The sequence below is a fragment of the Podarcis melisellensis genome, assembly GCF_964234715.1.
Source record: "Podarcis melisellensis genome assembly, chromosome: 17".
NCBI lineage: Eukaryota > Metazoa > Chordata > Lepidosauria > Squamata > Lacertidae > Podarcis > Podarcis melisellensis.
Genome location: NC_138534.1, coordinates 4,059,105 through 4,086,938, shown reverse-complemented (window position 1 = coordinate 4,086,938; position 27,834 = coordinate 4,059,105). Strand labels below are relative to the sequence as shown.

General features: G+C 47.9%; 1 protein-coding gene across 3 annotated transcripts; it reads right to left on the bottom strand.

The window, feature by feature from the left end:
* Window positions 1-1,125: 1,125 nt before the first annotated feature.
* SRPK3 (SRSF protein kinase 3) lies at window positions 1,126-27,056 on the bottom strand. 3 transcript variants are annotated; one of them, XM_081894225.1, is made up of 17 exons: window positions 26,959-27,056; window positions 26,633-26,720; window positions 23,282-23,418; window positions 22,616-22,724; window positions 21,770-21,857; window positions 19,716-19,803; window positions 17,872-17,978; window positions 16,447-16,612; window positions 14,960-14,985; window positions 12,823-12,894; window positions 10,913-11,066; window positions 9,885-10,163; window positions 9,036-9,133; window positions 8,196-8,303; window positions 5,402-5,471; window positions 5,118-5,210; window positions 1,126-3,365 (listed from the first exon to the last, which is right to left on the bottom strand). In XM_081894225.1, exons 1-17 carry the CDS (start codon window positions 26,999-27,001, stop codon window positions 3,181-3,183), a joined length of 1,911 nt encoding a protein of 636 aa, XP_081750351.1. In that variant the 5' UTR covers window positions 27,002-27,056; the 3' UTR covers window positions 1,126-3,180. The 3 variants fall into 3 exon arrangements, with proteins under 3 accessions (XP_081750351.1, XP_081750353.1, XP_081750352.1); XM_081894227.1 differs by lacking the exon at window positions 12,823-12,894; XM_081894226.1 differs by lacking the exons at window positions 26,633-26,720; window positions 26,959-27,056 and adding an exon at window positions 23,828-24,153.
* Between the last annotated feature and the right edge of the window lie 778 nt (window positions 27,057-27,834).

Sequence of the window (27,834 nt, the reverse complement as noted above, 5' to 3'; positions counted from 1 at the left end):
ACAATCAAGGACCAGCTAAGGCAGCAGCCAAATGCAAGGGCCAGACTCCCCTAGTTAGGGAAGGGAGCTGGCTGCTTCCTGCAGTATAACCTACCACTACGGCACCTGTGGATTGGAATCTAAGAATGGGTCAATTTTAAAAGAAAGCAGGTTTTCCTGTGGCTACAGCTGCACATCCCTTTGTTCCAACATAGTACAGAAAGACGCACTTAATTTTCAATGGACTTTTCGGATGCCAAAGAGAATGTGATATAAAAGCTAAATTCTGCAAGCAGCATTACTTCTGCTGCTGCTAGCAGTGGGGAGCACTAAAGAGCTGCAGCCCACTAATGCTTTGCCCCAATCAAGCACTGCCTAGACTTAAAATCCTATCTTTACAGTCAGGGACTAGAAACATGCACTCCAGGGCAGGAGAGGTCTATACAGAAAGCAGCCTCCTGGTAAATGGTTAGGTTCATGCACACCTTGTTGAGCTGTCTTAGGTGTGGTAAATTTCAGACCCACAGGCTGGATGTGGCACTCTAGTCCTCCAGAACTCTCCACCAGGCTGCATCCCATACCGGACCTGCTTTCTGTCCTTGAGTGCTTTTGCCCAGCTGGAATGTGTCCTTGGAACTGCAATAATGGCTCGTGTGTCTGGCTGTAGGTGTGTATGTAGAAACTTCTGACTTCACACAGGTGCAGTAGGTGACAGTCCACCTAAGGTAAGAGTCAAATCGGTTGCTCTGTCAACTTTGCCTCTGACTCCTTGGCTGCTTCCAGCCCAGCCCTTGGAAGTGTGTGTGGCCCTGGGCTGGGAGAGGCTCCCCATCCCTGGTGTATTGGGCACCTTCTAAGTTTGCTTTTTCTTTTACAATGAGGGGCTGATATTTCTCAAGGTGAGTTGCATTCCGAACTTCCATTCCATTCTGCGGCAGTGTGAACTTTTATCACCACCCTCCCTCCATACCACTGCACACCCAAGATATCAATCCCAGAAGGGAAGTAGAAGAACAGCTTTCCTTAGAGGGAGTAACTCTAACCCCTTTCCCCTCACAGGAGTTGAGAACCTGATCCTCAAGAGGTTCTCCAGTGTGATTTTCCTAAACCCAACGTTGCCCTTAGAAAGGAGGCGGAGGCAGAGGCTATTGCAAACGTTTTAATGAAAAGTCTTGAACTCAAATCCCTGGAACAGTAGAAGGGCCTTCAAAACACACACACACAAACACACACACTCCCCAACATGGGCAACACCCTAAAGCAAGGGCAGGGTTTCTTGTTCCAGAGACTGCAGTGCAAGGCAACAGTATTGCTTCCCTCTCCCTATGCCCAGTTCTCTTGCACCACAACTTTGGTTTAAAGACACCAGTCTTGGGCAGCACTGTGACCAGTTGTCAGCCATACCTAGGAGGCTTCCCCAACACACCTCCCCGTTTATAGTATGAGGCTGCAGTATGCAAGAGCCAACCACAACATCTGGGTTCCAGCGCTATAGCCATGGGACAGGCATCAGAACTTGGGACTTTGGGTTTAAGCCGAGCTCCACACATCTTTTTCCTCCTCCTGTTCTGTGTCTTTCCTCTGGTTGTGGTTCCTCCTTTTCTGAACCCAAAATGTTCTGGGGAAAATGCTACAGGGGCACTCCCACACCATTCAATCTTTCACCACGAACAGTAGATAAGCTTCTTCCTAAAGGCACAAAAGTAGCTTGGAACAGTGTCAAGCTTTTTGGAGCAGCTACACTCTGCCTTATAATAATGAAAACTGACCACAGGTAGCAAAAGTGTCAGGAAATGTGTGGGGGGGGGGGGAGAGCGGGAGCTGTAGTAGCAGTTTGAGAGAGCAACAATGCCAGCCATTCCAAAATACGCATTGTGGGGAGTAGTAGGTCGGTAAACACACACACACACACACACACACACACACACACACCTCTAGCTTGCTTTCTCCCACCAGCTAGGGTAGTGGGTGAAATTCAGTATGATTCCCATTCACCTCAAACTGGAGTGAAAAAGGAAACTGAGGCAAAATAGGACTAAAAGACAATTAGAAATGGGGGAGAAGAGACTTCACAACATACAAAAAAATCCCAGCTATTGAAAGCTGCCCTTAGAGACTTTCCCTTTGCAAAAATCTTTCCTTAGCAATGACAAGGGTTAGAAACTTGTTTGTTTAAAAACCTCTGAGATTCTTAGAATACCAAACTTATGAGCAACTCCTGGCTAAAGTAAAGCATGTTAAGGGCCATGACCCTTGCCTAGGCAGCAGGGGAAAGGACTCACAAAGGACTCTTGGGGTAGAGGAGTGGCCCATTTATTCAACTCTTAACCACAAAGTTGCTGGCAGAAACCTGCCTGCAAATGCCTGTGAAGTGCAGAGACATCAGCCAAGCCAGAAAAATGAATTCTTTCACCCCCACTGCCTATACATTTCTACTGCTTCCTGCATCAGCTACCTTCTCTCATTCCCTCCAAAGAGTGCCACGGCTGGACCTCCAGCCCACGGTCATGTCACTTTGCACACATTCATTGTTACTTTTCCTGCAATTCATTGGCATGGAAATTTGGACAGGGCAGGGGCACCAGCCAGGACCTGCCGCGTCTCTCTGTCACCCCACAAAGAGCTGCCCTTCCCAGCTTCCTTGCTAGAACATCCACGCGTTTCTTCCTTTTCATCATTCACACTCTGCTTACATACTGAGCCTCTCGCAAACCCACACATGCTGGGAGCTTCACAGCCACTCTCTTTGCCCACCAGTTAGAAACGATGGGGAGCAGAGGGCAGGGGGAGAAACTGGCAAGGAAGTAACACAATGAATTCTTAAAAGTCAAACCGCATCAGTCAAGGGTACATGGAGATGGTGGCCATGGAGACCTCCCAAGAAGGCAACTTCTAGGAAAAGAGTCAGCAAGGGATTGTGGGAATCTGGCTGTGCTTCAGAAATGACCACAGAGTGAACCTGGCTCCTGAGTTCCAGTCCTGCTTTACAGTGCCCCCTTCTCCACTGTGATCAGCCAGGGAGAAGAGCCTCTTGCCTCCAGTCCTGCAATGGAGTCCACTTAGGGGGAGCAGCTGGGGGAGACAGCCTTCCCCCCGCCCGTCAACTCCAGTGATGGGACCAGGTCCGTGCCAGGGAAATCTTGTGCAGGCGAGAAGACTGCTTCCTTCAAGCAACCAGTCCGTCTTGACCTCTGCCTGGCCTTAAGAGTTGAGCCACGGATGCTCCAGGCACTGGGAGGCTGTAGTGCGTTCTTCTGGGATGTATTCCATCATGGGCAAGAGGAAGTCCGTGAACTGGGCTGCTTGCTCGAGGGGCCACTCATACTTCTCCACCAGGACCTCGTACAGGCCCCAGTGCTTGAGATTCTTAATGTGGCGCAGTTCCCCTGGGGAAGGAAGGAGGACAAAAAGGGCAAGGTTGGTGGAGAGGCCCCATCTAGGGCTGTGTGTACTTTGCGCTGGAAGAAAGTAAAATGAAATGAAAATTCTGCACCAAGGAAAACCAAACTCGTGCCTGGTTTATCTCTTATTTTGTGAAATTAATTCTGGGCCTGGCTAGTCATGGGGATAGGCAAAGAGTTATTGAACAGTGGGCATTATAGTCAACAGGCATTGCTCACACACTCTAAAGCTGTGTTGCCACAGCTACAAGGGCTAGAAACTTTCACCTCAGGAAGTGGAACATGACGCCCAAAGCCACATTCAGCATCTATGCTCCTGAGATCTCAGCGTACAATCCCAATCCAGGCCAGCCACCTGTTCCAAAGTTAGACAGACTACATGGGAAACATACACCTCTTCTGAAAAGAACATGCAATGTGGCCCTGGGATCATCCTGCATAAGCCCCAATCATCACATTTTACCTCTTAATATATTGTCATAGAGGTGCTTGGTGTGGGAAAGATTGCCTAGAGTGGTGGTAGTTATGCTATTAATCTCACCCTGCTGCTGTATAACTGACAGCACACCCACACTGCATCTCTTGGGGAAAGGCCCAGCCTCCCAGAAGTGAAAGCATTAATATGATCAAAACGTGCATTAATATGTAGTAAACAGAGTGTGCAGTAAACTTCTAGACCCTGTACCCTTTGTGGGTCTTCATGCTGTTTCTCTTTGTGGAGGAGGAAAAGTATGTAATTAGTAGAAGCTGGCTAAACTGTAGGAGCTTCCTCCAATGTAGTGCCCATTCATTTTCCCACAGCAGCTAAAAAAGGGTGCCCCAAAGCAGGGCATGAAGGTAGCTGCCCTCTTGACTCAGCGTCTTGTACTCTGAGGCTCCATTTAGCTACCACTGATAGACCTCTCCTCCATCTAATGGTCCTCAACATCATCAGTGGCCAGATTCATTGAATGAGAAGCAATTGGGCAAAGAGAGAAAAAGAACAGACAGGTGGACACAGCAAAAAAGGCGTGCAGAAACAACAACAGTCCCAAATCACTACCCAGATACTCTTAGTACTGATGACAAAGGTTGAGGGACGACAGAGTTCTGCAATGCAGCAAACACTCTTGTACCCTAATGAAGAAGGACAAAAGACTAGCTGTCCATGGCTCTTTGTAGGTGCCCACCTGAAACCTAGAGAAGACGAGGTGTAGTGGCTGCCAGACGTGGCAGGTGTGGGTGACAGACAGACTGAAAGTGCAGAGTACATCCCACTGAGAAGTTGGGCAAGTCCAAATGAACAAAAGTTGTTCCACATTACTTGGAATGGAGAATGTGGGTTGCACTTAAACGACCAGCCACTTGCGGAAGAGGCTGCTGGTGCATGCAGGTAGCCTAATTCTGGACACCCCAGACAACAAATGCTGTGACCTTCATGACATTTACCACTGGCAGGGTAGGCAGAACCTATTAATGACCCCCCATAAATGTTGACATGTTCCCAGCCTTAGGTTTCACCACAAACCTGTTTTTTTTCTGGCCAAAATCTCAGCTGCCTGAACAACTTCTTTCCTTCCAGTGGTCATGATCACACAGTTCCTTCAGCTTCTTGTTGTCAACTTCTCTTACACACATGCTCTCCTCACCCCTCACAATTCCTCCTGACAGCCTTTGAGCATGATACGGATGTGTTGTGGAAGCATCCACTTGGAACAATATCCTCGCAACCCAGAGAGGCTACATTCCCTAACTTACCTCTCCTGTTGAAGTACTCGCGCGAATAGCGCCCGGAAAGAGCAAAGTGCGGAGGGATATCGCCTAGTAACTCAACAATGTGGGCAATATGATCTGAAAAGGAAAAGAGGAGGGGACATCAGGGCCTGCGTGTCCCAGTCTCTCCCCCCTCCAGAGTTCCAGCAGGCCTCTTGTGAAATTCTGGCATCAACAATGCCTCCAGATTAGAGCACAGAGAGCGATTTAAGCCCAGCTGGCTAGGCAGGCCTCATACACAGTAGGCTCAACCAGTGAGAGCTCTTTACCTTCATCCCTGGTATAGTCCTCGCCCGAGTGTGGTTCAAAGAGGTAATCGCCAGTAGCCAGCTCAAATGCCTGTCAAAGAAAGAGAATCATCAGGTTATGCAGTTAAGGCAGGGGCCGCCTATCCTATTTCACCACATGAATGGGCTTTCCTCTGCCAGACCCACACGCAGTGTTCCACAAGCCCTTGCTGCTTGAGTTCTCTACCCCAGAGGGGGGAAGACGAGTGGCAATGCTGTGCACTGGAACACCTCCCTCTCGTCGAAACCCGGTGACGGTGGTGTTCTGGTGGCGACGGAAGCAGTGGGGCAGGCGGAGTGCTGCCTCCTGCATCTTTGCCACCTAAGGCAGATGCTTCATGGGTGGGCTGGCTCTCAGTTAAGAAATCTCTCCTCTTCCCCATGGCCCGTTGTTTCTTTTCAGATCAGCTAAACACCAGGACCTAGGTGGTTATGCATGCCAGTGCCAACCTCTGGCCAAAGGTGCGAACTACCGTATTTTTCACCCCATAGGATGCACCGCCCTATAGGACGCACCTAGGTTTTTTATGGGGGGGGATAAAGAAAAAAAAATATTTCCCCCCCAGGCACAGGGCTGGCGCGGGGGAAGCCCGAGCTTCCCCTGACCCCAGCCCCCAGAACATCCTGCTATCCGCAAGCCTAGGGAGCTGCGCCGGTCTCCCCAGGCTTGCGGACAGCTGTGTGAAGCCCGCATGCTCTTCAGCACACCCGAGGCTTCGGAATGCAGGCAGCTCTGCGTAACCCTCCGGAGCCCGGCACGGCTTCGCGCCGGGCTCCGGAGGGTTGCGCAGAGTTTCCTGGAGAGCGAGAGGGGTCGGTGCTCTCCAGGCTTCAGCGAAAGCCTGTATTCGCCCCATAGGACGCACACACATTTTCCCTTCATTTTTGGAGGGGAAAAAGTGTGTCCTATAGGGCGAAAAATACGGTACATGGAAGCCAGTCAGGCCAGCAAGGAAGGCTAAACCCAAGGCCTGAAATGCTCATGTGGTATTGCCTGACCCTCTCAAGGAGGTTTTTGAGCTGGCATACTCACTGGTCTAAGAAGCAAAGGGAAATATCTGCTGCGCATGCGCATGAGCACACACACACACCTCCCCTGCCATGAAAACTTGGCAGAACCAATGACTGACATCTGAATATTTGTTCTATCATGTATCAAACTCAGGCAGGCAGAACAGAAAAGGAGCCATTCCTAGAGTGTGAGGATCTTGCAGGGCTGGCTTATTCGTCACACAGAGTCATGTAGAATCCACGTTATCAGCTTTTACTGCGTGCTGATATTAAGATGTTGGTGCAAAGAAATTGTGGATTATACATATTATATATGTGTATATGTCTGTGTATCCCAAGCAGCTTAAACTTTTTCTTTTCCGGCAATTGCACCAGCTTTGGAGGAAACTTCATTGAAAGCAATCGCGCAGGAATGACTTAATTGCATGACAAAAACATCACAAGGAGTCATTTTAAAGAAGCCTCAGGGTGGACGATCTGTGAGACGGGCAAGCCAGACTTTTCCCCAAGCCACGTCCCCCTGCCCACACTCAGTGTGCTATATGACATCAGGTTGGGGGGTAAAGGTAAAGATGCAGCTGCAAAGGGACAGTCAGGAGGCTTAAAGTGCACTTCCAATTGTTCCAGCGGGACTTGTATTCAGCGCCTCTTAAATTTATTGCCAAATGGGTTCCTCTCAGGAGCCCCAGAGCTGCTGGGTGGAGCCGGGTCCCTGCCAAAAACCAGGCTTCCTTTGCCCAGGCAGGCTGATTTCAAAAGAAGCATAAAATGGCAAAGCACAGGAAGGGCAAAGGTCAGAAGCATAAAGTTTCTAAAGAGTGTGTTTGGTTCAAGTACTTGTTTTGTGTTAGGATTTTAAATGTGCAGCTATTAGACTGTAAATAGAGTTGGCAACAAAGGAAGTATATTTATATCTCATTAACCACCTAACATTCAGCTCATCCTGGCACACAGCCACACAAGCAAAGCCTGCAAAGGAAGCAGGAGGTATCTTGACAAATAGCAGTCACTACACTGACAAAAGGGAAGGCCTGATTTTTAGTAGGGTAGGAGAGCTAAAAATAATGCCAAAATATTTCACATCTGGCAACCAATATGCCCCTTTCGTTTCAGATAGTACACGGGTAGATGAGTCTAAAAAGCCTGAGACATAATTTTCATGGCCCTCTCGCGGCTATTATTGCTCATTTACCAGAAGTAATGTATCTAGTGTTAACTCTGGAAGTGTATACTCAATTCCGACAAAACAAAGCCTCGCATAGCCAAACCAGGAGGCTTAGTTTGGTCCGAACCCAGAAAGCCTCAGGGAAGGACCTTGCTGCTTTTCAGCAGAAGAGCTTGAGAGGAGCCTTGCTGGATCACACCAAAGACTCATTGTGTTCGGCATCCTGTCTCCCGCAGTAGCCCTTCAGATACCTCCGAGGAACCCGTAAGAAGGGCATGAGTGCAACAGCTCCCTCCTGCTTTAGCTCCCTGGCCACAAGTATTAATTTGAGGCATGCTGCCTCTGAAGCTGGAAGTTCCATATGAACATTGTGACTGACAGTCAAGTGCCTTTGCGATTCAGTGCATGGTCAGCAAGACCCCACATTGCCCATCTCCAAGTTTGGACACGCCAGAATAAAAGAATATGCTTAACCAATGGCAAGATGGTGACCACATTTGTGGACATGTTTTTTAGTTGAAAACCCCAAACGACACCGAGCTCCGCCACCACCACCACCAGAATATGGCACAAGAAGCAGAAGGAGCCCCGTGAACCTACCATGCATGCTGTGCTCCAGATATCAGCAGGAGTGCTGTAGATGGCACCAATTAGCACCTCCAGTGCCCGGTATTGGCGAGTCTGAATGTCCTCCGTGAAATGTTTGTGCTGAGGAAATTGAGAGTGTGAGGAATATCCCTGTGACATACCTATGTGCGTACGGACATGCTCTCTTGCGCATATGTGCACATGTAGAACCCACATCTCACGCTCTCTACAACAGCTGCCCTGTGGGCCAATCCAGCGTGTGTCTCCCACTGTGACTACCATTTCCTAAGCCAGAGCATATATGCGCTGCTCACCAACAGCAGAGCCCTACTTAACCCCACATGTACCTTCCAAAAGGAAGACCACTGCCACCATCACCACTCGTTACTAAATCCCATGTATTTTTTCCTCCTTAGCAGCTTTCCCCAAGATACCAATCCATGTACTCCCTATATGGAGGCCTCATTTAATTTTTTTAAGAACCTTAAAAGCTGGACATGTTGAAATTATAAACACATCAATATGTTTGCTGCCTTCCCGCTGAAGCTTGAGATGCTCAGAATCTTTTCAATTGAAGAAAATAAATGTGTGTGTGTGTGGGGGGGTGCTCTTCTCTTTTAAATTTCCACAGCACAATAATTAAAAATTGAAGCAAAAACTGTGTAGAGTGTAAATGCAGAAATACACATTACGTGGGAAATACAGGGTGCCCATAGCTTCAAGTCCCCGAAGAGCCCACATGCTCCCAGTCTCTTCTGTGCAGCCACCACATTCCACTCCCCGTGCGACAGACAGCCCCACCAGATCGGCTCCCTTCAGGAGGTGTGAGCAACATGCACTCCAATAACTCACCACCCAGCAGGCATTTCCCAGATCTGCTATCTTCACTCTGATTTTGTCTGCATTTTGAGGTTCCAAGGGGTTCACCAGGAATTCAGAGGTACCAAAAGCTGCAGAGGCAGATCAGGGCAGGGAATCAGGTAAAAAACAAACAAAACAGTCCTTCAAAGGCCATTTTTATGGGACAGCCACAGATGCTGATGGGGTAGTAAGCAATTGGTTTAGCCTAACAGTTGTGCTATTCAAATTTAACCACTCAGCTGGCCAGGTGAGGGTAGTCGATGGATCTCCAACCCCTCGTGAGTTAGGAACTTCCCCTGCATGCAAAGACAGGCTCCAGCAGATTGAGTGGACGAGACCAAGAGTGGGTCCAGCAGTCAATAAGGCAGTTTCTGCATGTGCTGAAGAGGGAAGTGAGGGGCAGATGGGGCTCGTCAACATAAGAAGGTAGCCTCTCAAGAAGGAAACTCTGATCCTAAACTTTCACCAGCTTGCAGGATATTTTCAGGAGAAGAAAAAGCTAAGGAGTAAACCCTACACAAATCTGGAATGGAGTCCCTAAGATGGCTGGATGGCACCCTATACACCTCCTTCCAGCAACTCCTGCAGCCGGAATGACCTGAGCTCAGAAGGAGGATATGCAACAGTGACTAATACAGAAACACAGGTGATTCTCCTTAAAATTAATTCTTTGGAGTGGTAAGACTGAAGGATGCCTCCAATTTTAATTAAGAATAATGGTTTGCCTCTGCTATCACAACTTTAGAAAACTCTGGCCAAAGGGAGAGTCAGCTTTTGGGCGTTTGGGCCTACATGGCTCCTTTGTCATCTTGCCCCTGTAAACCCATGAGAGATACTCACTGCTGGGGGAGAGAAGCCCTCCACGCTCCCGCTGGTTAGAGACACCTGACATGGCTGAGCCAGAGAAGAGGGACCCTGAGAAGCCGGAGGTTGCTGAGTCAGGGCTGAAATGGCGGCTGGCTGTGCCTGGTGGAGAGTGCCCGTTGCAGCTGTCATAGGCATTGTGTGTGTAGAAACCAGAAGACGATGTCAGACTCTGGGGGCTGCAAGCGAGAGAGCCCCCTGAGGGCTCTGTCCCCCCAGCCGTGGAGACCATGATGGGGGCTCCGCCAGGCAGGTCTACAGAAGAGGAAAGAGGAGGGTCAGGGTTTTCTGGTATCATAAAAGAGTGTGCTGCGAACAGCACTGATTGAAAAGGAGTAAGAGAGCTGCATTATATGTTTCTGAAGTGGTGAAAGGGCACCAAAAAGGTAAGAATCAGGAGGTGACTACATCCCATTTCAAGAGTCAGGATGTAAAATGTTCAAAAATAAAACTATTTACTGCAAGGCAACTGGGCCCACTTTGCTGCTTCTTGCTAGCATTGGGGGGAAACAAACCATCACCCCTGGGCTTAACATTACATTTCAACCATGGACTGAGTTGCCATTTGTTTTCCTCCAAACAAACCACCATGATAAACCAATCTTTGTTCCTAGCTTACTAGTCATGGGTTGCTTAGAGTAAGATCCCTGGTTCAGACAGAACGCTAAGCCAGGGGCCTTCATTTCCTCCGTGCGCTAGGAGGGAGGATAACAACAGCCTATGAAAGGTACATTCACAATAAAACGTTAACTATGGTTTATTCTGATGGCACGTGAAATGGACCCATGTAAATGCCAGGGACAAACAACAGGCAATGTAAATGCTAGCGTACAAGTGTAGGGGAGGCAGTGAAGGGGCACAAGCTCAAATATTTTAAGCTGCCCAAAAGGGTGTGAGAGTAAGTATGCAGAGATGGAGGGGCAGCGTTGTCCAGCCTCCAGACCTGACCCCACAAGAGAACCAGCTGCACCCAACAGCAGCTGACTTCCCTCTCCCAACCTCACCTGGATCTGCCGTGGGCTCGCTGGCATCTCCTGCTGCCAGGGTCGCCAGTTCCTCCAGCTGCTGAAGGTCCCGGAGCCGTTCTGCCAGGAGCTGACTTTGTCGTTTCTGCTTCCTCTTCAGTTTCTTCCGCTTGTTCTTCGAAAGCTTCCCATTCTGGGAGATGAGATGACCCCATGTCACAGCCCTGTTACTTACAATTCCAGGGCTGCATGGGAAAGTGAGCGGGGGTTGGGGGGGGAGCATGCAAAGGAGCCACATGGCAGGCCCTGAGGTTTGGGGTAGAGAAGGGGAGAAGGAGAAGGAACAAACCAAGGGAATCACCAGGAAGCAACTCAAAGTGTCAGTGGGCAGTGCCAGAACCCCAAAACAGTGGCGTGCAATTTCACAGCAAAACACACAGCTTGCAAGAGAGTAGTTGTGTGCAAACAAATGGGCAAGGGGTGAATGAGGAGAAAGATGTAGCAAGAAGAAGAAAAGCATTACATATCTGTAAGTGCAGTTGCAAGAGCAAGTGAGCAATGAGGCCTAGTGGTCAGCCTGTTTCTGGATACAAATGGGGATTCTCTTAACTGAAATGCTACCCCAAACAAAATAATTTCTGCCACACAAAAACTAGCATGTCGAGGAAGAAGGCAAGATGGACAAGGCCCTCCCCACTAAACATTAAGTCTTCTATGTGCAGTTATTTATTTATGCAGGAACGTTTTAAGCAAGTGAGCACCCACCGCAGTGGTACGGCCCAGAAACCTCACTGAACACTAGTCTTACAAGGAAACAAGGACTTGTGTAAGGGAAGGGTCAGAGTGAGGAGGAGCTGAGGCCTGAAAGGGCTGGGCCTATAAAAAAAGCTGGGCCAGACCAACTGGAGAAGAGAGTGGTCACTCACTGATAATATATTTAGGGGTGTAAAGAAAATTGTGCACAATTCAAATATTGGGGCCCAACATCTGTTGTTATCCTGCAAAAGCATCGGTGTGTGTGTGTGTGTTCACATTGAATGGAAGGCACATTGCATGGAGCTGCTGCTTAAAGGAGTAAACCAGGGGTGGCTGATAGCAGGCTGAAAACAGCCCATCAAGAGATTCTGGGTGGCTTGCAGGCATTGTAGCTCTCAAATCCCAACACCCTCCACCAATCAATTATAGTGTTGGGAGGGACCCTGAGGGTCATCTAGTCCAACCCCCTGCAATGCAGGAATCTCAACTAAAGCATCCATAACAGATGGCCATCCAACCTCTAAAAACCTTAACTTTACTTGGGCATTTGAAACTGGGCTTCCCCAAGCAGCTCACTGCTTTCTAAAGCAGTGCTTCCAGGAACACCATTAACAACCAATTCTCTTCCCTTCTGCGCATGGCTGATTGCATTGTCTATCTCACTGTGATGTCTAATGATCTCTCAATGTGGGAAATCAAAATGGGAGAAATACTGCAAAACAGCCAGAAGTGAAGTGAATAGAAACAACAGAAATGAAAGAAAGTCAGCACCACCTATTAATTGCAAACGAGATGCATCTGGGAGGGAAAAGAGGGACTCTGAAGGAATAATAAGGGGAAATAAATCAGTTTGTTTTTAAAAAAACAAACGAACAGAATGAGTTTGGAGAGATTAAGGAATGGAACTGCCTGACTTTGGATGGAACACATCATCAGTTAAAAAATAAATGGAAGAAAATAAAGAAACTACCAATGGAATGAATCTGTGAGAATAAAGGAAGGGAACAGTCTTACTCTGGATGGAAAGTAATGATCTGGCCGTGCCCATTTTACCATGCAGCCCTCAGAGGGTGGCCATGGGCCACTCTGGACTTCAGCCCCAAAAGGCTTAGCCACCCCTGTAGTAAAATGTCTTGGGTTAGGCCTGGCTGGGTTAAGGCAAGAGCAGGTGCAGGAACAAATAAATGACGTACAGAAACAAGGGTGTGCTCGGTGGCAGAAGCATGAACTCCGGAGAACACATACAAGGCATGAAGGGCGTGCAACTGGGAATGAGAAGACAAAGAAACCATAATGGGTGTGCGAGAGGACACCATCTTGCACTTCCACAAGCAAAAAGGGATGCAAATCTCTCTCTCTCTCTCTCTCTCTCTCTCTCTCTCTCTCTCTCTCTCTCTGTGTGTGTGTGTGTGTGTGTGTGTGTGTGTGATGATATAAGCAAACTGGTGTTTTTAAGGTGGAAAAGTAAAGCAGGCAGATGGGTGGGCAAAATAAATGACTAAATGCTATGGGATGAGCATATGAATTATGACCCTTTGCCTTTCCAGCAAAGCTAAGCAACAACCAATGCCCTATCCAGCACTAACACAACAGAACAGCAAGGATAACAATGCGGCAGCAGCAACAGCAAGAACCGAGTCAGGAATTATGCGATCTTAAGGAAAGGTTTTTATCTACATGCAAGCCCATAAACCTGTATTGGCTGATTACCAACACACATCCTTTTAAAAGTGTTTGCTTGTTTTGTTCTTGTTTTTTATGTATTTAATGTTTTATCTTTTATTTTTATGCTGTGCACTGCCCTGAGATCTTTAGATCAGCATTTCCCAACCTTGGCCCTCCTGGTGTTTTGGGACTACAACTCCCACCATCCTTAGCTAGCAAGACCAGTGGTCAGGGATGATGGGAATTGTAGTTCAAAAACGGCTGGAGGCCCAAGGTTGGGAAACACTGCTTTAGATGAAGAGTGGTATACAAATTTAATAAATAAATAGTAATATTCTATCCCCTTCACATGTGCACATAGAAGTCATGTTACAAAACACCGGCATCATGGCACTTGGGATATGGACCCATCTGTACAGAAAATGCAGGGAGGGAACAAGTCAAAATATACAAGGCTCTGCTGCATTAACCAAAGAACTTCTATCTTGTAGCGGCTTTGTGTCTGGTAAGAAAGCAAGTGGTCAAGCTGGTTGCATTTCCTCTTGGCTGGCTTCTAGTGGACTATCAAAAAAAGAACTGGCTTGCTTGATTTCTCTAAGGCTAGCTGTAAGATGTGGTTTCCCTAGTCCAAAACTCTCTCCTTTTTTGTGTTCACACTTGCATGGCTTCTGTACCCCTACTGGCACAGGCAGAATCGAGAGTGCATTGTCCCTGCTTGGGATTTGCTACATAAAAGCCAAAGAGGAAAAACCCAAAGAAGTGTGACAGGCAGCGCAGGTAAGCAAAGAGTGTCCACAGAAGAGAGTGCAAAGTCTTTGGAAATCATCAGATGGCTTTACAAGTTGAAGTGCTATCTTGGAAAAGTGGACAAGAGCCAGTCTTCAGCCAGTCCCAACATGGGGACATTTCAGAAATGAGGAATCAAATCTAGTACACTTTTCTGGGATAATCTGTCTATCTATCAAATGTGTGTGCTACATGAAAATGAAAAATGAATTTGCAATGCTGTCTCTGCCTTATTTGTGTACGTTATGTTTCCCATGAACACTTCTGCCCTTCTTTGAAGCGACACAACTGGAACCACGCAGGCACAATGACTGGAACACAGGGAACTGCCTTAGAGCAGGTCGGACTATTTTGTCCTTCCAGCTCAGTATCAGCTTTTCCGCTTGGCAGCAGCTCCCTGGACCTTTTCCATCATCTGCTAAACATTCCATTTAATGGGAGATGCCAGGGACTGACTTCTGCATAGCATGTGCTTTTCTGCTGAGCTGTGAGCCCTCCCCGAGAGAGGCTTAGGCCAATGCACAGGTGCATTCTCACACTGCAGGGCAGTGCCACAGTTAAATTAACCGTGTGCCACACAGAACAAAGTACAACCCACACAAGGCTGTGAAGCTCTTGCCTCTCTCTGCACTTCGTTTTTGTATCCAGTAAAGGCTGCAGACATCTTTGGCACATGTGAAAAATTGTCTATGGCTGGGTCCTGTTAAGCTTGGACTGTTATACAGGTGTGACCATGAGAACCTTGTGTGCAAATTGCAAAACAGGGGGAGGCCCATCTATCCACACAAGGCCACAGAATACAGCAACAATAATAATTACCAATTCTAAACTTAGTTTTTCCACCACCTTTGAAAGGGGTAGTGGCACCAAGAGACTTACCAGGCTCTCCTGGGGTGCAGAGCTGACTGAGGGAAGAGGTGCACAGATGGAGTGAGGAGAGAAAAGAGGGAGAGAAAGAGACAGAAATGATTCCCAGAATCCAACAGCCAGGAAGTCTAAGGCAAACAAACAACAATCAGTAACGCTGTGAAGATAAATATAGGGGAGAGGATGTGGGAGGCAGCCAAGCTCCCTAGTGAGGGTGGATTGACATTCTAGGCCATGGCTGGTAGCCCATGGCCCACAGAGTGATGTTGTGATTCTTGCCCTCTCCTTTCCTCCCATCAATCATCCTACAAGTCTACCCTGCTTGGCCTTGAATGTGCAGACACCACCTCTGGGGATCCTTAGCATAATCTCGAGTTCCTGTGCAGATACTCATTAGCGCTGCTCTCTAAACCTCCACCTCTAACCATTAGCCATGCCGACTGCGGTTGATGGGAGCTGGGGTCCAACATTATCTGGAGGGTCACAGGTTCCTTATCCATGGACTGGAGTGACACACAGCCGTGGCCTTCTGTGACAAGTAGGGAGACTGGGGAGAGCTGCTATACTCAATTATGTGCATGCACACATGCACTCTTCCTGCACTATGTTTAAGGCTGCTGTCTGGAGATCAGCAACTGCACCAGCCGGGTCCTCCATCTGCTGAGTCAGAGAGGCAAGAGTCTGGGTGGGTAAAGTGATGGCAAAAGTGGTGCAACTTTCTGACAATTCAGTTGCAAAGGGAGAGTGCAGGTTATATCAAATTCAGTTATATTAACAGAGATATGCTTCAGTTAGGTCGATTATTTTCAGTGGATCTGCTCTTGAGTAGGATTAACATTGGAAACAACCCTGTGTGTATGCCTGCAATCTCTGTATTAAAGTAGTAAATAAACAGTAAATAGTTGCCAACTAGGGGCCTAGCCTTTCATGAACCATTGTAGCTTCAATTTTTCTGCACATCTTCCCAGTTGACTCTCCTCTATCCCACTCCACAATTCAGTCAAAGTTTTTCCTGTTTTATGCTTTGCCAAGGATTCCCTGGACAATTTGATTTATTTAGCATCGCTAGACTTGTATTGTTGTCTCTCTCCCTACTACTCTGATTCCTGCAATCCAACTTCACCCATATGTCTTGTAGGGTTGGGCAATACTTGGTTGGCAACACTGCGACGTATCACCAGCTAAACATCGCAATAGACCAATAATAATCATGATGTATGTAATAAGGATGGAACGAGGTGCCTTGGGTATTTATAATTTAGTCACAGTTCAGTAAACGCAAACACAGGCACTACTGCACTAAAATTAGTTATTAGGTCAATTGGAAAGAGATGCTTCCTTGACTTCTTGCTAAAGTCTCCAACTTTTCCACTTGCCAACCCCTGGTCTTGTCTGTCTAACGCAGACAGGAGAATGGAGCCGGGGATTATCCTCTTCCATCTAAAGAAGACGTGCCACTATAAAGATTAAAAGAACATGGGGAGGATGTGACTATTTACCTGCAGAGCCAGAGGGGGGCGGGCCCCCAGCTTGCTGCCAGACAGTGGCCTCAGCTGCCAGGCGGCGCACGTAACTCTCATCTACACACAGCAGGATGTTCTCTGGCTTTATGTCTGTGTGGATTATTTTGCACTTCGTGTGGAGGTAGTCGAGGCCCTGCAATACCTGGGAAGGGAGATGCAGGATCAAATGGGAGAATTCCAGGGTTTCCGAGTACAGAGGTTGTGGTATTAGGAACTACAGAGGTTATACAGTGGGACCTTAGGTTAAGTACTTAATTCATTCTGAAGGTCCGTTCTTAACCTGAAACTGTTTGTAACCTGAAGCACCACTTTAGCTGATGGGGCCTCCTGCTGCTGCTGCGCCGCCGGAGCACGATTTCTGTTCTCATCCTGAAGCAAAGTTCTTAACCTGAAGCACTATTTTTGGGTTAGTGGAGTCTGTAAACTGAAGCGTATGTAACCCGAGGTACCACTGTACTGGGAACCTCAGAGCCTGGAACTTTGTTAACTACCACGGACCGTGTGCATGTGCTCAAGATACAGAACCCTCTTCAAGAGCAGAAGGATGTGTGTGCAATATCAGCCCCTAGATAGAAGAAGAAGAGTTTGGATTTGATATCCCGCCTTTCACTCCCTTTAAGGAGTCTCAAAGCGGCTGACATTCTCCTTTCCCTTCCTCCCCCATAACAAACACTCTGTGAGGTGAGTGGGGCTGAGAGACTTCAAAGAAGTGTGACTAGCCCAAGGTCAACCAGCAGCTGCATGTGGAGGAGCGGAGACACGAACCCAGTTCCCCAGATTACAAGACTACCGCTCTTAACCACTACCCCACACTGGCTCTAGGACTAGATTTGGGAATGGCTGCCTTAGGCCCCAGCCTCTCTTCAACAAATAGACTCATGCTCCTCTGTTCACCTGAATCCCCTCCTATCAAGATGGATGATTTTAGTCTAACCTTCACCGCAATGATCTAGCTCATTGCTTCCCAAACCGAGGTTTCCAGCTGTTTGTGGACTACAACTCCCATCATCCCTAACTAGCAGAACCAGCCGTCAGGGATGATGGGAATTATAGTTCAAAAACAGCTGGAGACCCAAGTTTGGGAAACACTGGTCTAGCTTTCCATATGCAGAGACTGGAGTTTTCTTTTCTTTCATGGAAAGCAATACAACATGCAATACCCCACTGGTGGTCTAAAACTATACTCCAGAAAGAACTCAATGATATGATACCCCCATCCCCAACATACAGACACCTTCATTCCTGCCCAAGTTGTGTGGCTTTTTTGATTCAACCTCCCAGTGATTTTGAATATAATACAAGTAACCTAAATCTGAGCAGCCTAAATAAAGAAGGGTTGAAATGATCTTGATGCTACAATAAGATCCCCCCAATTGGATTTAAAATAAATCCACTTTTTACCTGGCGTAGGATGCTCTTGACGCAGGGTATAGGAAGTCCCTGGTAGTTGGACTTGATGATCCATTTCAATAGTTGGTGTCCTAAAACCTCAAGGACCATGCAGACATCTGGGCAGAGGTCGAGTCAAGGAGACACAGTAAGCTAAAATGATTTTCCTAGGTCTGAGCGATGTATCAGAACACTATGACCACCCTCATTTCCCCCATATTACTAATGTGGTGTTTTTAATGTCTTAAAATCAGATATGGAAGAGAAACTGTGCCAGTATTCAGTGAGGAGGAGAACACTGAATACAGTGGTGCCTCGCAAGACGAAATTAATTCGTTCCGCAAGTTTTTTCGTCTTGCGAGTTTTTCGTCTTGCGAAGCACGGTTTCCCATAGGAATGCATTGAAAATCAATCAATGCGTTCCTATGGAAACCGCCTTCAGACCAGCCCGGGAAGGCAGGCGGGGGGGAGCAAAGCCTTTCAGCCCCCGCCAGCCTTCCTGGACCTCTTCTAAAGGCTGGGGGGGGGGGAAAGGCTTTGTTCCCCACCGCCAGCATTTAAAAGAGGTCCCCGGAGATTTCCCTATGGGCTTTTTTCTTGCGAAGCAAGCCCATAGGGAAATTCGTCTTGCGAAGCAACTCGCAAACGAAAAACCCTTTCGTCTTGCGGGTTTTCCGTCTTGCGAGGCATTCGTCTTGCGGGGCACCACTGTACAGATGTTTTGAGACATTCGCCTATTGACATTTGGCCACTGTGTGAAAACCATGCAACTTTCCACATGACCACAAAACTGGGATTCCTTTCCAGAACATCTCATTCAATAGCAGGAGTAGCATTATCTGCAGGGAATGACTGCATGCTTGCTGCTTTGTGTCTAATTAAATAAGGTAGATGTTGTGGACTGAAACTCCCACCATCCTTGACAACTGGTCATGCCAGCTGAGGCTTGCGGGAGCACACAGCCAGAACACAGAAACGGAACCATTCATTAAATGTGGCAGGGAATTGTAGAGGACAGGGAAGCCTTCCTGGCTTTTTCCATGTCCTCACCTATTCACCATTTATTTTTTAAGAGGCTACATGAGAACTACGAAAAATGGAATAGCAATGAGCACAGCCACCAATTTTTATTTTTAAGCTCTCAAGAAGTCAGAGTGTATGTGTGTCTGCATACTGGAGAAGGTTCTGGTCATCATCAGAAGTGTCACAGCTACTAGCCAATAGATTCCTTCGACGCTGCATAGCTAAAGTAAATGCAACATTCCAAACACCCATCATGGGGGGAGGAAAAACACCTTCCCAGCAAAAGTAAATTGCAATTCATCTCAGGCCAATGTATGATTCTTTTCCGACAGTGACATGACTTGGGCGGTGCAGCCTAACAACAGTTGTGCCTCTGTCCAACAATAAAACAATCATCTGAAGCAGACTGCAACTGTTTATGTTCATCCTCATAGGCCTGATCCAAACAGAAGGTTCATTGCTTGCTCCAACTGTCTCTGGACTGTATCACGTCATACAGCAGGAGGCAGAATGCAGTTCTGAATGCTCCCCCAAAGAAAAATCTTTCCTGAGCATACAAAACCAGAAGTTGGGAAGAAGGCTACAAGGTCAACTTTCTTGTGAATATGCTAACTTTTTATCTGTGTGAAGAATTTGGTACAGCTCTTTGAATGCTTCCCCAACAAAACAACCACACCATTCTGGTCAAAGAAGTAGCAGAGAAAGATTTGTCCTGACCAAGACGTTCACCCAAGAGATACCTTCAGAAACCATACATTTGGAAGTCAATAGTGGCTCCTAACAATCTGAACAGGAACACCTATGGTTTTCTGGGCCTGCTTGTGGAAGGATACGGACACCATTGATCCCTGAGATCTTGAAGTCATCAATCAATTGGACAATGTTCTCACGCTTGGGGTCACAGGGATCAGAGTCTCGCACCTGGAGAATAAAAAAGGGGGGAAATGACACATCCTAGATCAGAGTCATCAACAGAAGCCCTTGGGTCAAAACGGCCCACCCGCCCCAGTTGCCAACCTAGAGATAAAAATGCAGAGATATAGCATCTGTGGTAAATAACTTGTTAGCAGGACAGTCTAGCAGGCGGATCCTTCCAAGAAACCCTGATATTGGCCAGGCTTCTGATCGAACCAGATCCTTTTAATTGAAATCCCACCATCCACCTTGAAGGAAGATGTGTGGGGCCTATGTGGCTGGAGGTGAAGTATGGCATGCTTAAATACTCCCTAGAAACAAAAAAGGCCCCGTGTGAAGAATGGGTAGGTTACAATAGAATCTCTGCTAGTACTCAAAGCGTAGCGAGCTTTTATTAATGTGAGAGAGTCCAATCCCTCACTGCACTATTAAGTTGTACAATCCCAATCACACTTAAAAAAAAATAATTCTCAGGGTTTATATCCCACCTGATCCACTCAAAGAGATTTACAATCTAAATAAAAACATTATAGAAAAGAGGGGGGATAAGTAAAACCACAAAGCAGTCGAAAAAGGACTTTAAAAACCCTAAAGGCAGAACCAGCATAAAGAGTGATAAGTCTCCAAAAGCTCCCTGGAATAAAACTGCCTTTGTTTGGCTATCCACAAGTGAGCAATGATAGAGCCAGGCAAACCATCCTTGGGAGGCTGTTTTAAATCATAGATGTCACAGCTGAAAAAACCCCCAACTTGGGTACACTTCCGCTGTATTTCTGATGTCAGGGGCCATGGGTATAGCCAGGACTTTTGTTAGGGGGGCAGAAATGACACGATTGGTCAGTTAATTAAGAATTTCTATTCGTTACTTGGTGGGGGGAGCTGCCCCCTGCCCGGCTATGCCCATGGCAAGGGCTCCCCTACGGCCGGGCATCAGAAGTTGAACCAAATTGTCAAACCCATTATTATTTCCAAACAATATTCCACAAAGAAACACTGTTTAGAATAGGAAATAGTGTCTTTGTGTGGGATGGGGAAGAAGGAATGTTTATTAGGAATCTACTTGAAATGTCAGAGTAGCAAACCAAACTCTCTGCTCCGAGTTGGTAGCTGTGAGTAGGCTCTCCTGTAGACAAGTACTTTTCACGTTGCTCTAAGGCAGCCTTTTTTAACAGTGTTAGAAGCTGAGATATTAAGGCTAGAAGCTAAATGGCACCTTAAACCTGGGTTATGGACGCAACAATGAAATGGCTAGGCACGCTTTTTTTAGAACAAGAACACAAAGCTAAAAATGAATGAACTGCAACTAAAATATTATGTTCCTTTTTCACATGGTCTAGTCCTTCCCCTAATATTCTTAAGAGAATCTCTTCTCCAGTCTTCAGAGAGCAGCTGGAAGTGCGGAGGCAGAAAAAGGTCCTCTTTCCTTCCACTCTGCAGTTTTAATCTGAAATCTTAGGTGTAGTACTGCGCCCAGAGCTCAGAAATTGCTTGTGCTAATGAAATTCCCTGTCGCAAAATATGTCTAGAACAATCGGAGTTTTGAACACTGTTTCCCTATCTGGGATGCCCTCCAGACATATTGGACTGCAATTCTCATGAGTCCTTTCCAGCACCCAGTGTTTGCCGGGGCTGATGTAAGTTGTGGTCCAGGTCATATGGAGAGCATCAGATTAGATTGGCTAAGGGAACAGAAGACACTGTGTCTGACAGCAAAGGGTGGGATCTAGATAGTAAACAGAGCAAATGGATCCAGGGTAGGGGTGTTTCATCTACTCCAAGCCTAGGCTGTCCAAGGGATCAGATAAAATAATAAAGAGTGCCATACACATGAGCACCGGTAGTTTATGGCTCAGGGCTCCCAAGCAGAAGGGGTTCCAAGTATGCCAAAATCTCTCAAACTTCCTCTCCTTTTATTTAATCACTACTCCTTCTACAGAACTGGGGAAAGGAATGGGCAAGGAGGACAACTCACACATTTCAGCAGCTTTATCTCATCCACGGCTGTCTCTGTATAGTGCACAGCGCTCTTCACCACTTTGAGGGCCACAAAACGCTTCCGCCTTGCGGGGGGAGGGGGGAGACAGAGAAGGAAGGGACTGGTTAGTCCTGCCTCCCCCTTTCCACTTTTTGTTTTAAATTTTGCCCCCCCCCCCACTTTGTAATCTCCACAGGAGCATCAAGACTTCTCAGATAAAACAAGTTAAAGACATAGTAGTGATTAAATAATAATAATAATAATAATAATAATAAATTTAAGCAAGCTTCTAGCCCTCAAGAGCAGCAGAACATTCATGATCATATAAGCCCTCAGCACATTCCTCTCTTTTTCTTCTCCTTGCTCTGAATCTACAGTACAGTCATTGAATATGCTTCAGGCTGAGCGTTTTCAAGTTACGTTCCGCGGCAACCCAGAAGTAACGGAGCGCGCTACTTCTGGGTTTCGCCGCTTGCGCAGACACTCAAAATGACGTCACACGCATGTGTGGAAGCAGCGAATCGCGACCATTGCATGCACAGACGCGGGTTGCGTTCACCTCAGGATCCGTTCTGGAGCCCCGTTCGAATCCAGAGGTATCACTGTATATGGTATGAAAATCACTTCCTGAGTATTTCCATTTCCCTTAATTCTTCCTCCCTTATTTCTCGCTTCACATAGCCTCTCTTTGTTGCTCCATAATCTGGCCAGTCAGAAAACACTGCCTTTTATTTTTCCATTTTTCAGGAAAGTGAAGTCCATTGTACTAGCCTTCACTCCTTAATTCTCTGGTAGGGGACAGAAACGAAGCATGCCTCCTGCCTCCCCACCTGCCATACTCACTGAATGTCCCAACAAAGCCAGACAGTCGAAAAGTGCCCCCAGCCGAGTTTCCGCACCACATGGTAGCGCCCGTTGAACAGGTTCCCAATCTTTACCGGGTAATACCCACCTAGCAAGGCAACAAGGGGAAGACAGGTTAATTATACCAGTTGCCAGAGTCACAGAGAACACCCCCGTCCTGGCCCAGCACAATTGCCACCCTGGACCATGGTGCACCTAGCGCTGGGGTGGGTTACTTCTGGTCCAACAGCATTTGGAGGACTACAGATCCCATCAGCCTCAGCCAACCTGATCAAAGTCAGGGATTGTGGGAACTGTAGTTCAACAGCATTGGAAGGCCCACAGGTTTCTCAGGTTTCTCACTCATGTTCTAGTATTGCATGTGGGCAATTTCTAAAGACATTAAACAGTTTTGTTGTTATTCTTTAGGGGCATAGGAGAGTGCTCTGCTGGACCAGACCAAGGGTCTAGCTCTCTGGGTTGTCTTGCTGAAAACAAGCGCAACTTTAGAAGCTCAACAAGCAGAGGGTATGAAGGCAATGCAGTCTTCCTTTGTTTATCTGTTCTCATCATCTGGTACTGCCCACCTCGCTTACAATTCCGAACAGAAAGCCCCTAATCTGCCCCAGCTTGGTGGAAGAATAGCTTGCCCTACTCCCCAAATACCTCGGCAGTAATCTCGGGGGTCCTCTTGTTCCTCATCATCAGATCCCAGCTGCCCTCCTCCGATCACAGCAGGGAAAGGCAAGGGGGGTACTGGAGGGGTGCTTGGAGCGTCATCTGAGCAGGAGGGACTCAGTGGCCTGGAAGAGTTGGGGGGGGCATGGGGAGAAAGAGAGACTTGTCAGGAGCATCTCAATTCCCAATGATGTCATTTACTTTTTAATTCATGTTTATCCTGCTTCTTTAAGCAGCTGTTTATGCAGACATCCCTTGCCTTCTTCCAACCTGAGAGTCACCTCTGGAGAGGACGAACCACACGGGCATTAATTCTCACCCCCCCCCAACAGAAAATTTAAGGAACTGTAACTTTTATTTGCTCATATTCTTAAACCTCCCATCTCCCACTCTGTCAAAATTCAGAGAGTAAGCCCCTCAGGGCAGGGACCTCTCTTTTAGATTTATATCATTTTGTAAAATGCCATGCACATCAATGGCACAATAAAATAAAATAACACCACCACCCTCCTTTCACAATAATTTTAGACATACCTACTGCCTCCTAGTCCCTCTTGCATCGTTTCCCCCATCTCCAAAGATACACAGGGAAGCGATTCGGAGTGGCCAAGCATAAAATGAAATTAACTGGCACCCTTTTCTCTGCTGATCTTCCAGTTCTTGTCAAAGGAAGGTGTGTATTTGGGGGGGGGGGCAAGGGGACAAGACCTGCTCTGTTCCTGACGCCTTCCCCAGGGAGAAGATACTCCTCAGAGCAAAGTTCCCAGATCTGGGCGGGAGCTGCCGGTTCTGGCGTGAGAGCCAGGCTGGAGTGACGGGCCCTGGGATGGAGACAGAAGACTGCCTCAGCAAAGCATGCCGGCAGCTGGGCACCTTATCTGTCCACATGCTCCCCTCCTTAGTAAAAGAGGAATTAATACCTTGTGAGCTCAGAACCCTCCTCCCCGCCAGAGCCCAAATGTGCACAGAGACACCAGAGGCGGGCGGAGGGTTAAAAATAGCCCCATGGCCCCCGGCAGCTGCCGCCCAGGATGGGAATGGAATCTGGGCGAGGGGAGCGGGATGAGACCGGCCAAGGGAAGCGGCCAGCCCTGCATGGCCTGGGCCCAGCTCACCAGGAGGCCCCGGGTCCAGACCAAACCGCGGCAGGTGCTCTCTCTCAAGGCTGGCTGCTCTCCCATGGAAAAGAAACTAAAAGCTCCCTAGAATGGGAGGAGAGTTTTAGCACAGTTTTGCCGTAGCTTGCTAGTTTCCTATGTGGATATACTTTTATTTATTTATTTGTGTAATCCCCATCTGCAATCTAAATCAGCACAGCAAGATGATCTAGGCCTGGGGTCAGCAAACTTTTCCAGCAGGGGGCCGGTCCACTGTCCTCAGACCTTGTGGGGGGCCGGACTACATTTTGGGAGAAAAAATGAATGAATTCCTATGCCCCACAAATAACCCAGAGATGCATTTTAAATAAAAGCACACATTCTACTCATGTAAAAACACGCTGATTCCTGGGCCAGATTTAGAAGGCGATTGGGCCGGATCTGGCCCCCGGAATCTTAGTTTGCCTACCCATGATCTAGGCTGTGGGTTCAGCATGTTCCCCACAGAACCAAACAACCTATTTTTTCCCCTTTGTGGCATCTGACTCAGATTCAGAGGCAACCTTCTCCAAAGGCACCAAGAAAAAGATACTGTACCCAGTAACCTACAACATCATTTCCAACACCCATGGATAGCCTCATTCCAGGTAGCCTCATTCCTTTAAAAAGCCATCAGCACCAGCACTACTCCTTTAGCAGTAACACTTTTGGCACTCCCCTTAAAAAGGGAAGACAATAAACTCAATTTCACAGGCACACTTGGTGGGGACACAGGAGAGGGCCTTCTCAGTGGTGGCTGCTCCCAGACTTGGGAATTCCCTCCCTAGAGAAGCTAGACTGGCTCCCTCCTTGTTGTCCTTGCACTGCCAGGTGAAGGCTTTTGGGAACCACTGTGATGTTTTTATTGTAATTATCTATATTTTTAATAAATTTGTTTTATAAATTGTTTTACTTTTATTAATGTTTAGTAAGTTTTCCCCATGTTTTTTACCTGTTTCTATTTTATCCGTAAGTCACTTTGCGTCCCGGTTTGGGAAAAAGGCAGGATATACATAAAGTAATAGTAATAATAATAATAATAATAATAATAATTTCAGATGGTGGCAGGAATTACCTTATCTCAGGGGAGCCTTCCCTCTCCTGGTGCCCTCCAGATGTTGTTGGACTCATAACTCCCATCAGCCCCAACCAGTGGTAAGGGGTGATGGAATTAGAAGTCCAACCACATATTGAGGGATCCAGCTTGGTTCACTTGCTCGAGTCATCTGGACTTACTAGTCTGCCACAGCCACCCTGGTGCAAAAGGCACCCAATCCACGTTCATGAACTGAGGCCTCTTAAAAGCCTAACACACTTATCATGGCACAGGCTTTTGTCGCTAAAAACCGAAGCTCCTTACTCCCGGAAGCAAACAATAAAATCGTTGTTGAAGAGGTAAAGGTCCTCAAAATGAGCAAACACAGCCCCTCCTACTCAGGTTTTGCCTTGAAGACTGGTGGTTGAGCCTTCATCATCAGAAAGCTGAATTACTTTCTCCACCAGCTCTCCTGACTGCTTTACATGTCAATGAAGCAATGTAGAAGCGCTCACATGTTTTCAGTTGCAGCAGAAGCTTTATCATCATTTTCCCCCTTGCCAGAGAAATGGAAATCATAACCATGATTTGGTCTTCTCAACACCCAAATTACTTGTAGTCAAACTGCCTCCACTTGATTACATTTCAGATTATATAGCGTTATACCTATGATGGACATTCACACATGCAAACTATGCCATCTTCCAGAGACAAAGGCGTGTTATGAAACTGACCGATTTCCTGAAATTTCCACCCTCCAAACACTAAAAGTCGCTTACACGTGCACAGATGCCACTGGCGTTCTTGCAGCTTGAAGGCTGGCAGCGGAGAGGCAAAAGCGGGGCGCTCTAGGCATTGATACCCGTGTTGGGCCGCCCTCTCAAGCCACGATTCCGAACATGCACGTGTGAATCTGCCCTGAGAAGCCGCAGCCAGCCCCGCACTCCCCTTGCGGCTTCCCCAGCACCTGTTCCGCAAACCTGCCCCCCCCCAAGTCATGCCGGCTTCCTCTAAACGGGGAGGATTCCCCCCCCCACATCCGAGAGCTGCAGTTTCCAGAAGCAGGACCTCTCGGCCGCATTCACTCGCACACGCATCCCCGACGGGGCAGGGTCGCTCCTGCCGCCGCCCTCCCCCGAGGTAAGATGCGCTGGGCGCCCCACTCACCCCGTGGGGGTCTCGCTCTCTGCCTGCGGAGCCGGAGGCGCCTTCTCCTTCTTATGCTTCTTCTTCTTGCCGCGGCCGCTCCCCGGGCCTGAGGGATGCGAGGGAGGAGAATTAGCGCTCCGCCTGCAAAAGTTTCCGAGGCAAGCTTGCAAATGGCAGCGGCAGCAGCAGCAGCAGCAGGGACCGACCGTGCAAGAGCCCCCCTGCCGCTACCGCCGCCCCCCCTCTTCTCTCCCCATGCAACTGCCTCCCCCACCCAGGATGTATCTGCAGCCCCCATGCACGCACCCCCAGGCTTGAAGGGCAGCCGCGCGCCCCCTCTTTACCTTTCTTGCTGCTCATGGCCCCCCCAGCCCCTGTGAGCTCCATCCAGGCTCCGGGATGCCCCTTGCGCCTGCGTGGCCCGCCCCCTTCCCAACCGCACCAGCTGCTTCTGCCCCACCACGTGAGGCTGGCGGGGAGGAGACTGAGCTCCCCCCGGGCCTGCCCCTCCGTGGGGCGGGGAGCGGGAGAGAGGAGGCGGAGGAAGACGAGGCCGATGGCAGTTTGGGGCTTTTAAAAAGCAAGTTTCCTGAAGCGTCTGAGTGACGGGTGCTAGATACAAACATACATGCATATACTGTGTATATATGGGGGAGGGGCGCTAATCAGCTCAGTCTTCTTCATCATCATCTTCATCAGTTACCACCAGCCTGACAAGGTGGGTCACTATATGAATTCCACCCTGCAGATGGGCGAACCTGAAAGTTAGTTGTTCTCACAAAGCTTTGCAAAAACTGCAGTGTCCATTGCAGAGGGTTGGACTTGGTGGCTCTTGTGACTTTCCAACTCAACAATTCCACAATCCTATGATTCACTGGAGAGCAATTCCTCGTTGTGGCTTAAATCATCATCATGCTGCAGCTCAGTGATTTGCATGGAGAAGTTCCCGAGTTTCAACACCTGACCTTTGCAGGTAGAACTGGGAATGCTCCCCATTCAAAACCCTGGAGAGTGGCAGCTGCCAGTCAGTGGACGACACTGAGCTAGCTAGAGGCGCCATCTGGCTTGGCGTGAGGCAGGTTCTGATGCTTCGTTTTTATAGTGTTAAAGCTTGTGAAGGGCTTTGAAGTCCTAAGAATCACCCTATGAGAAGGTAGGTCAGTTCTGTATTATTATCCCTTGCCCTATTTTGGAGATGTGAGTGAAGGAGGCTGAGGGTC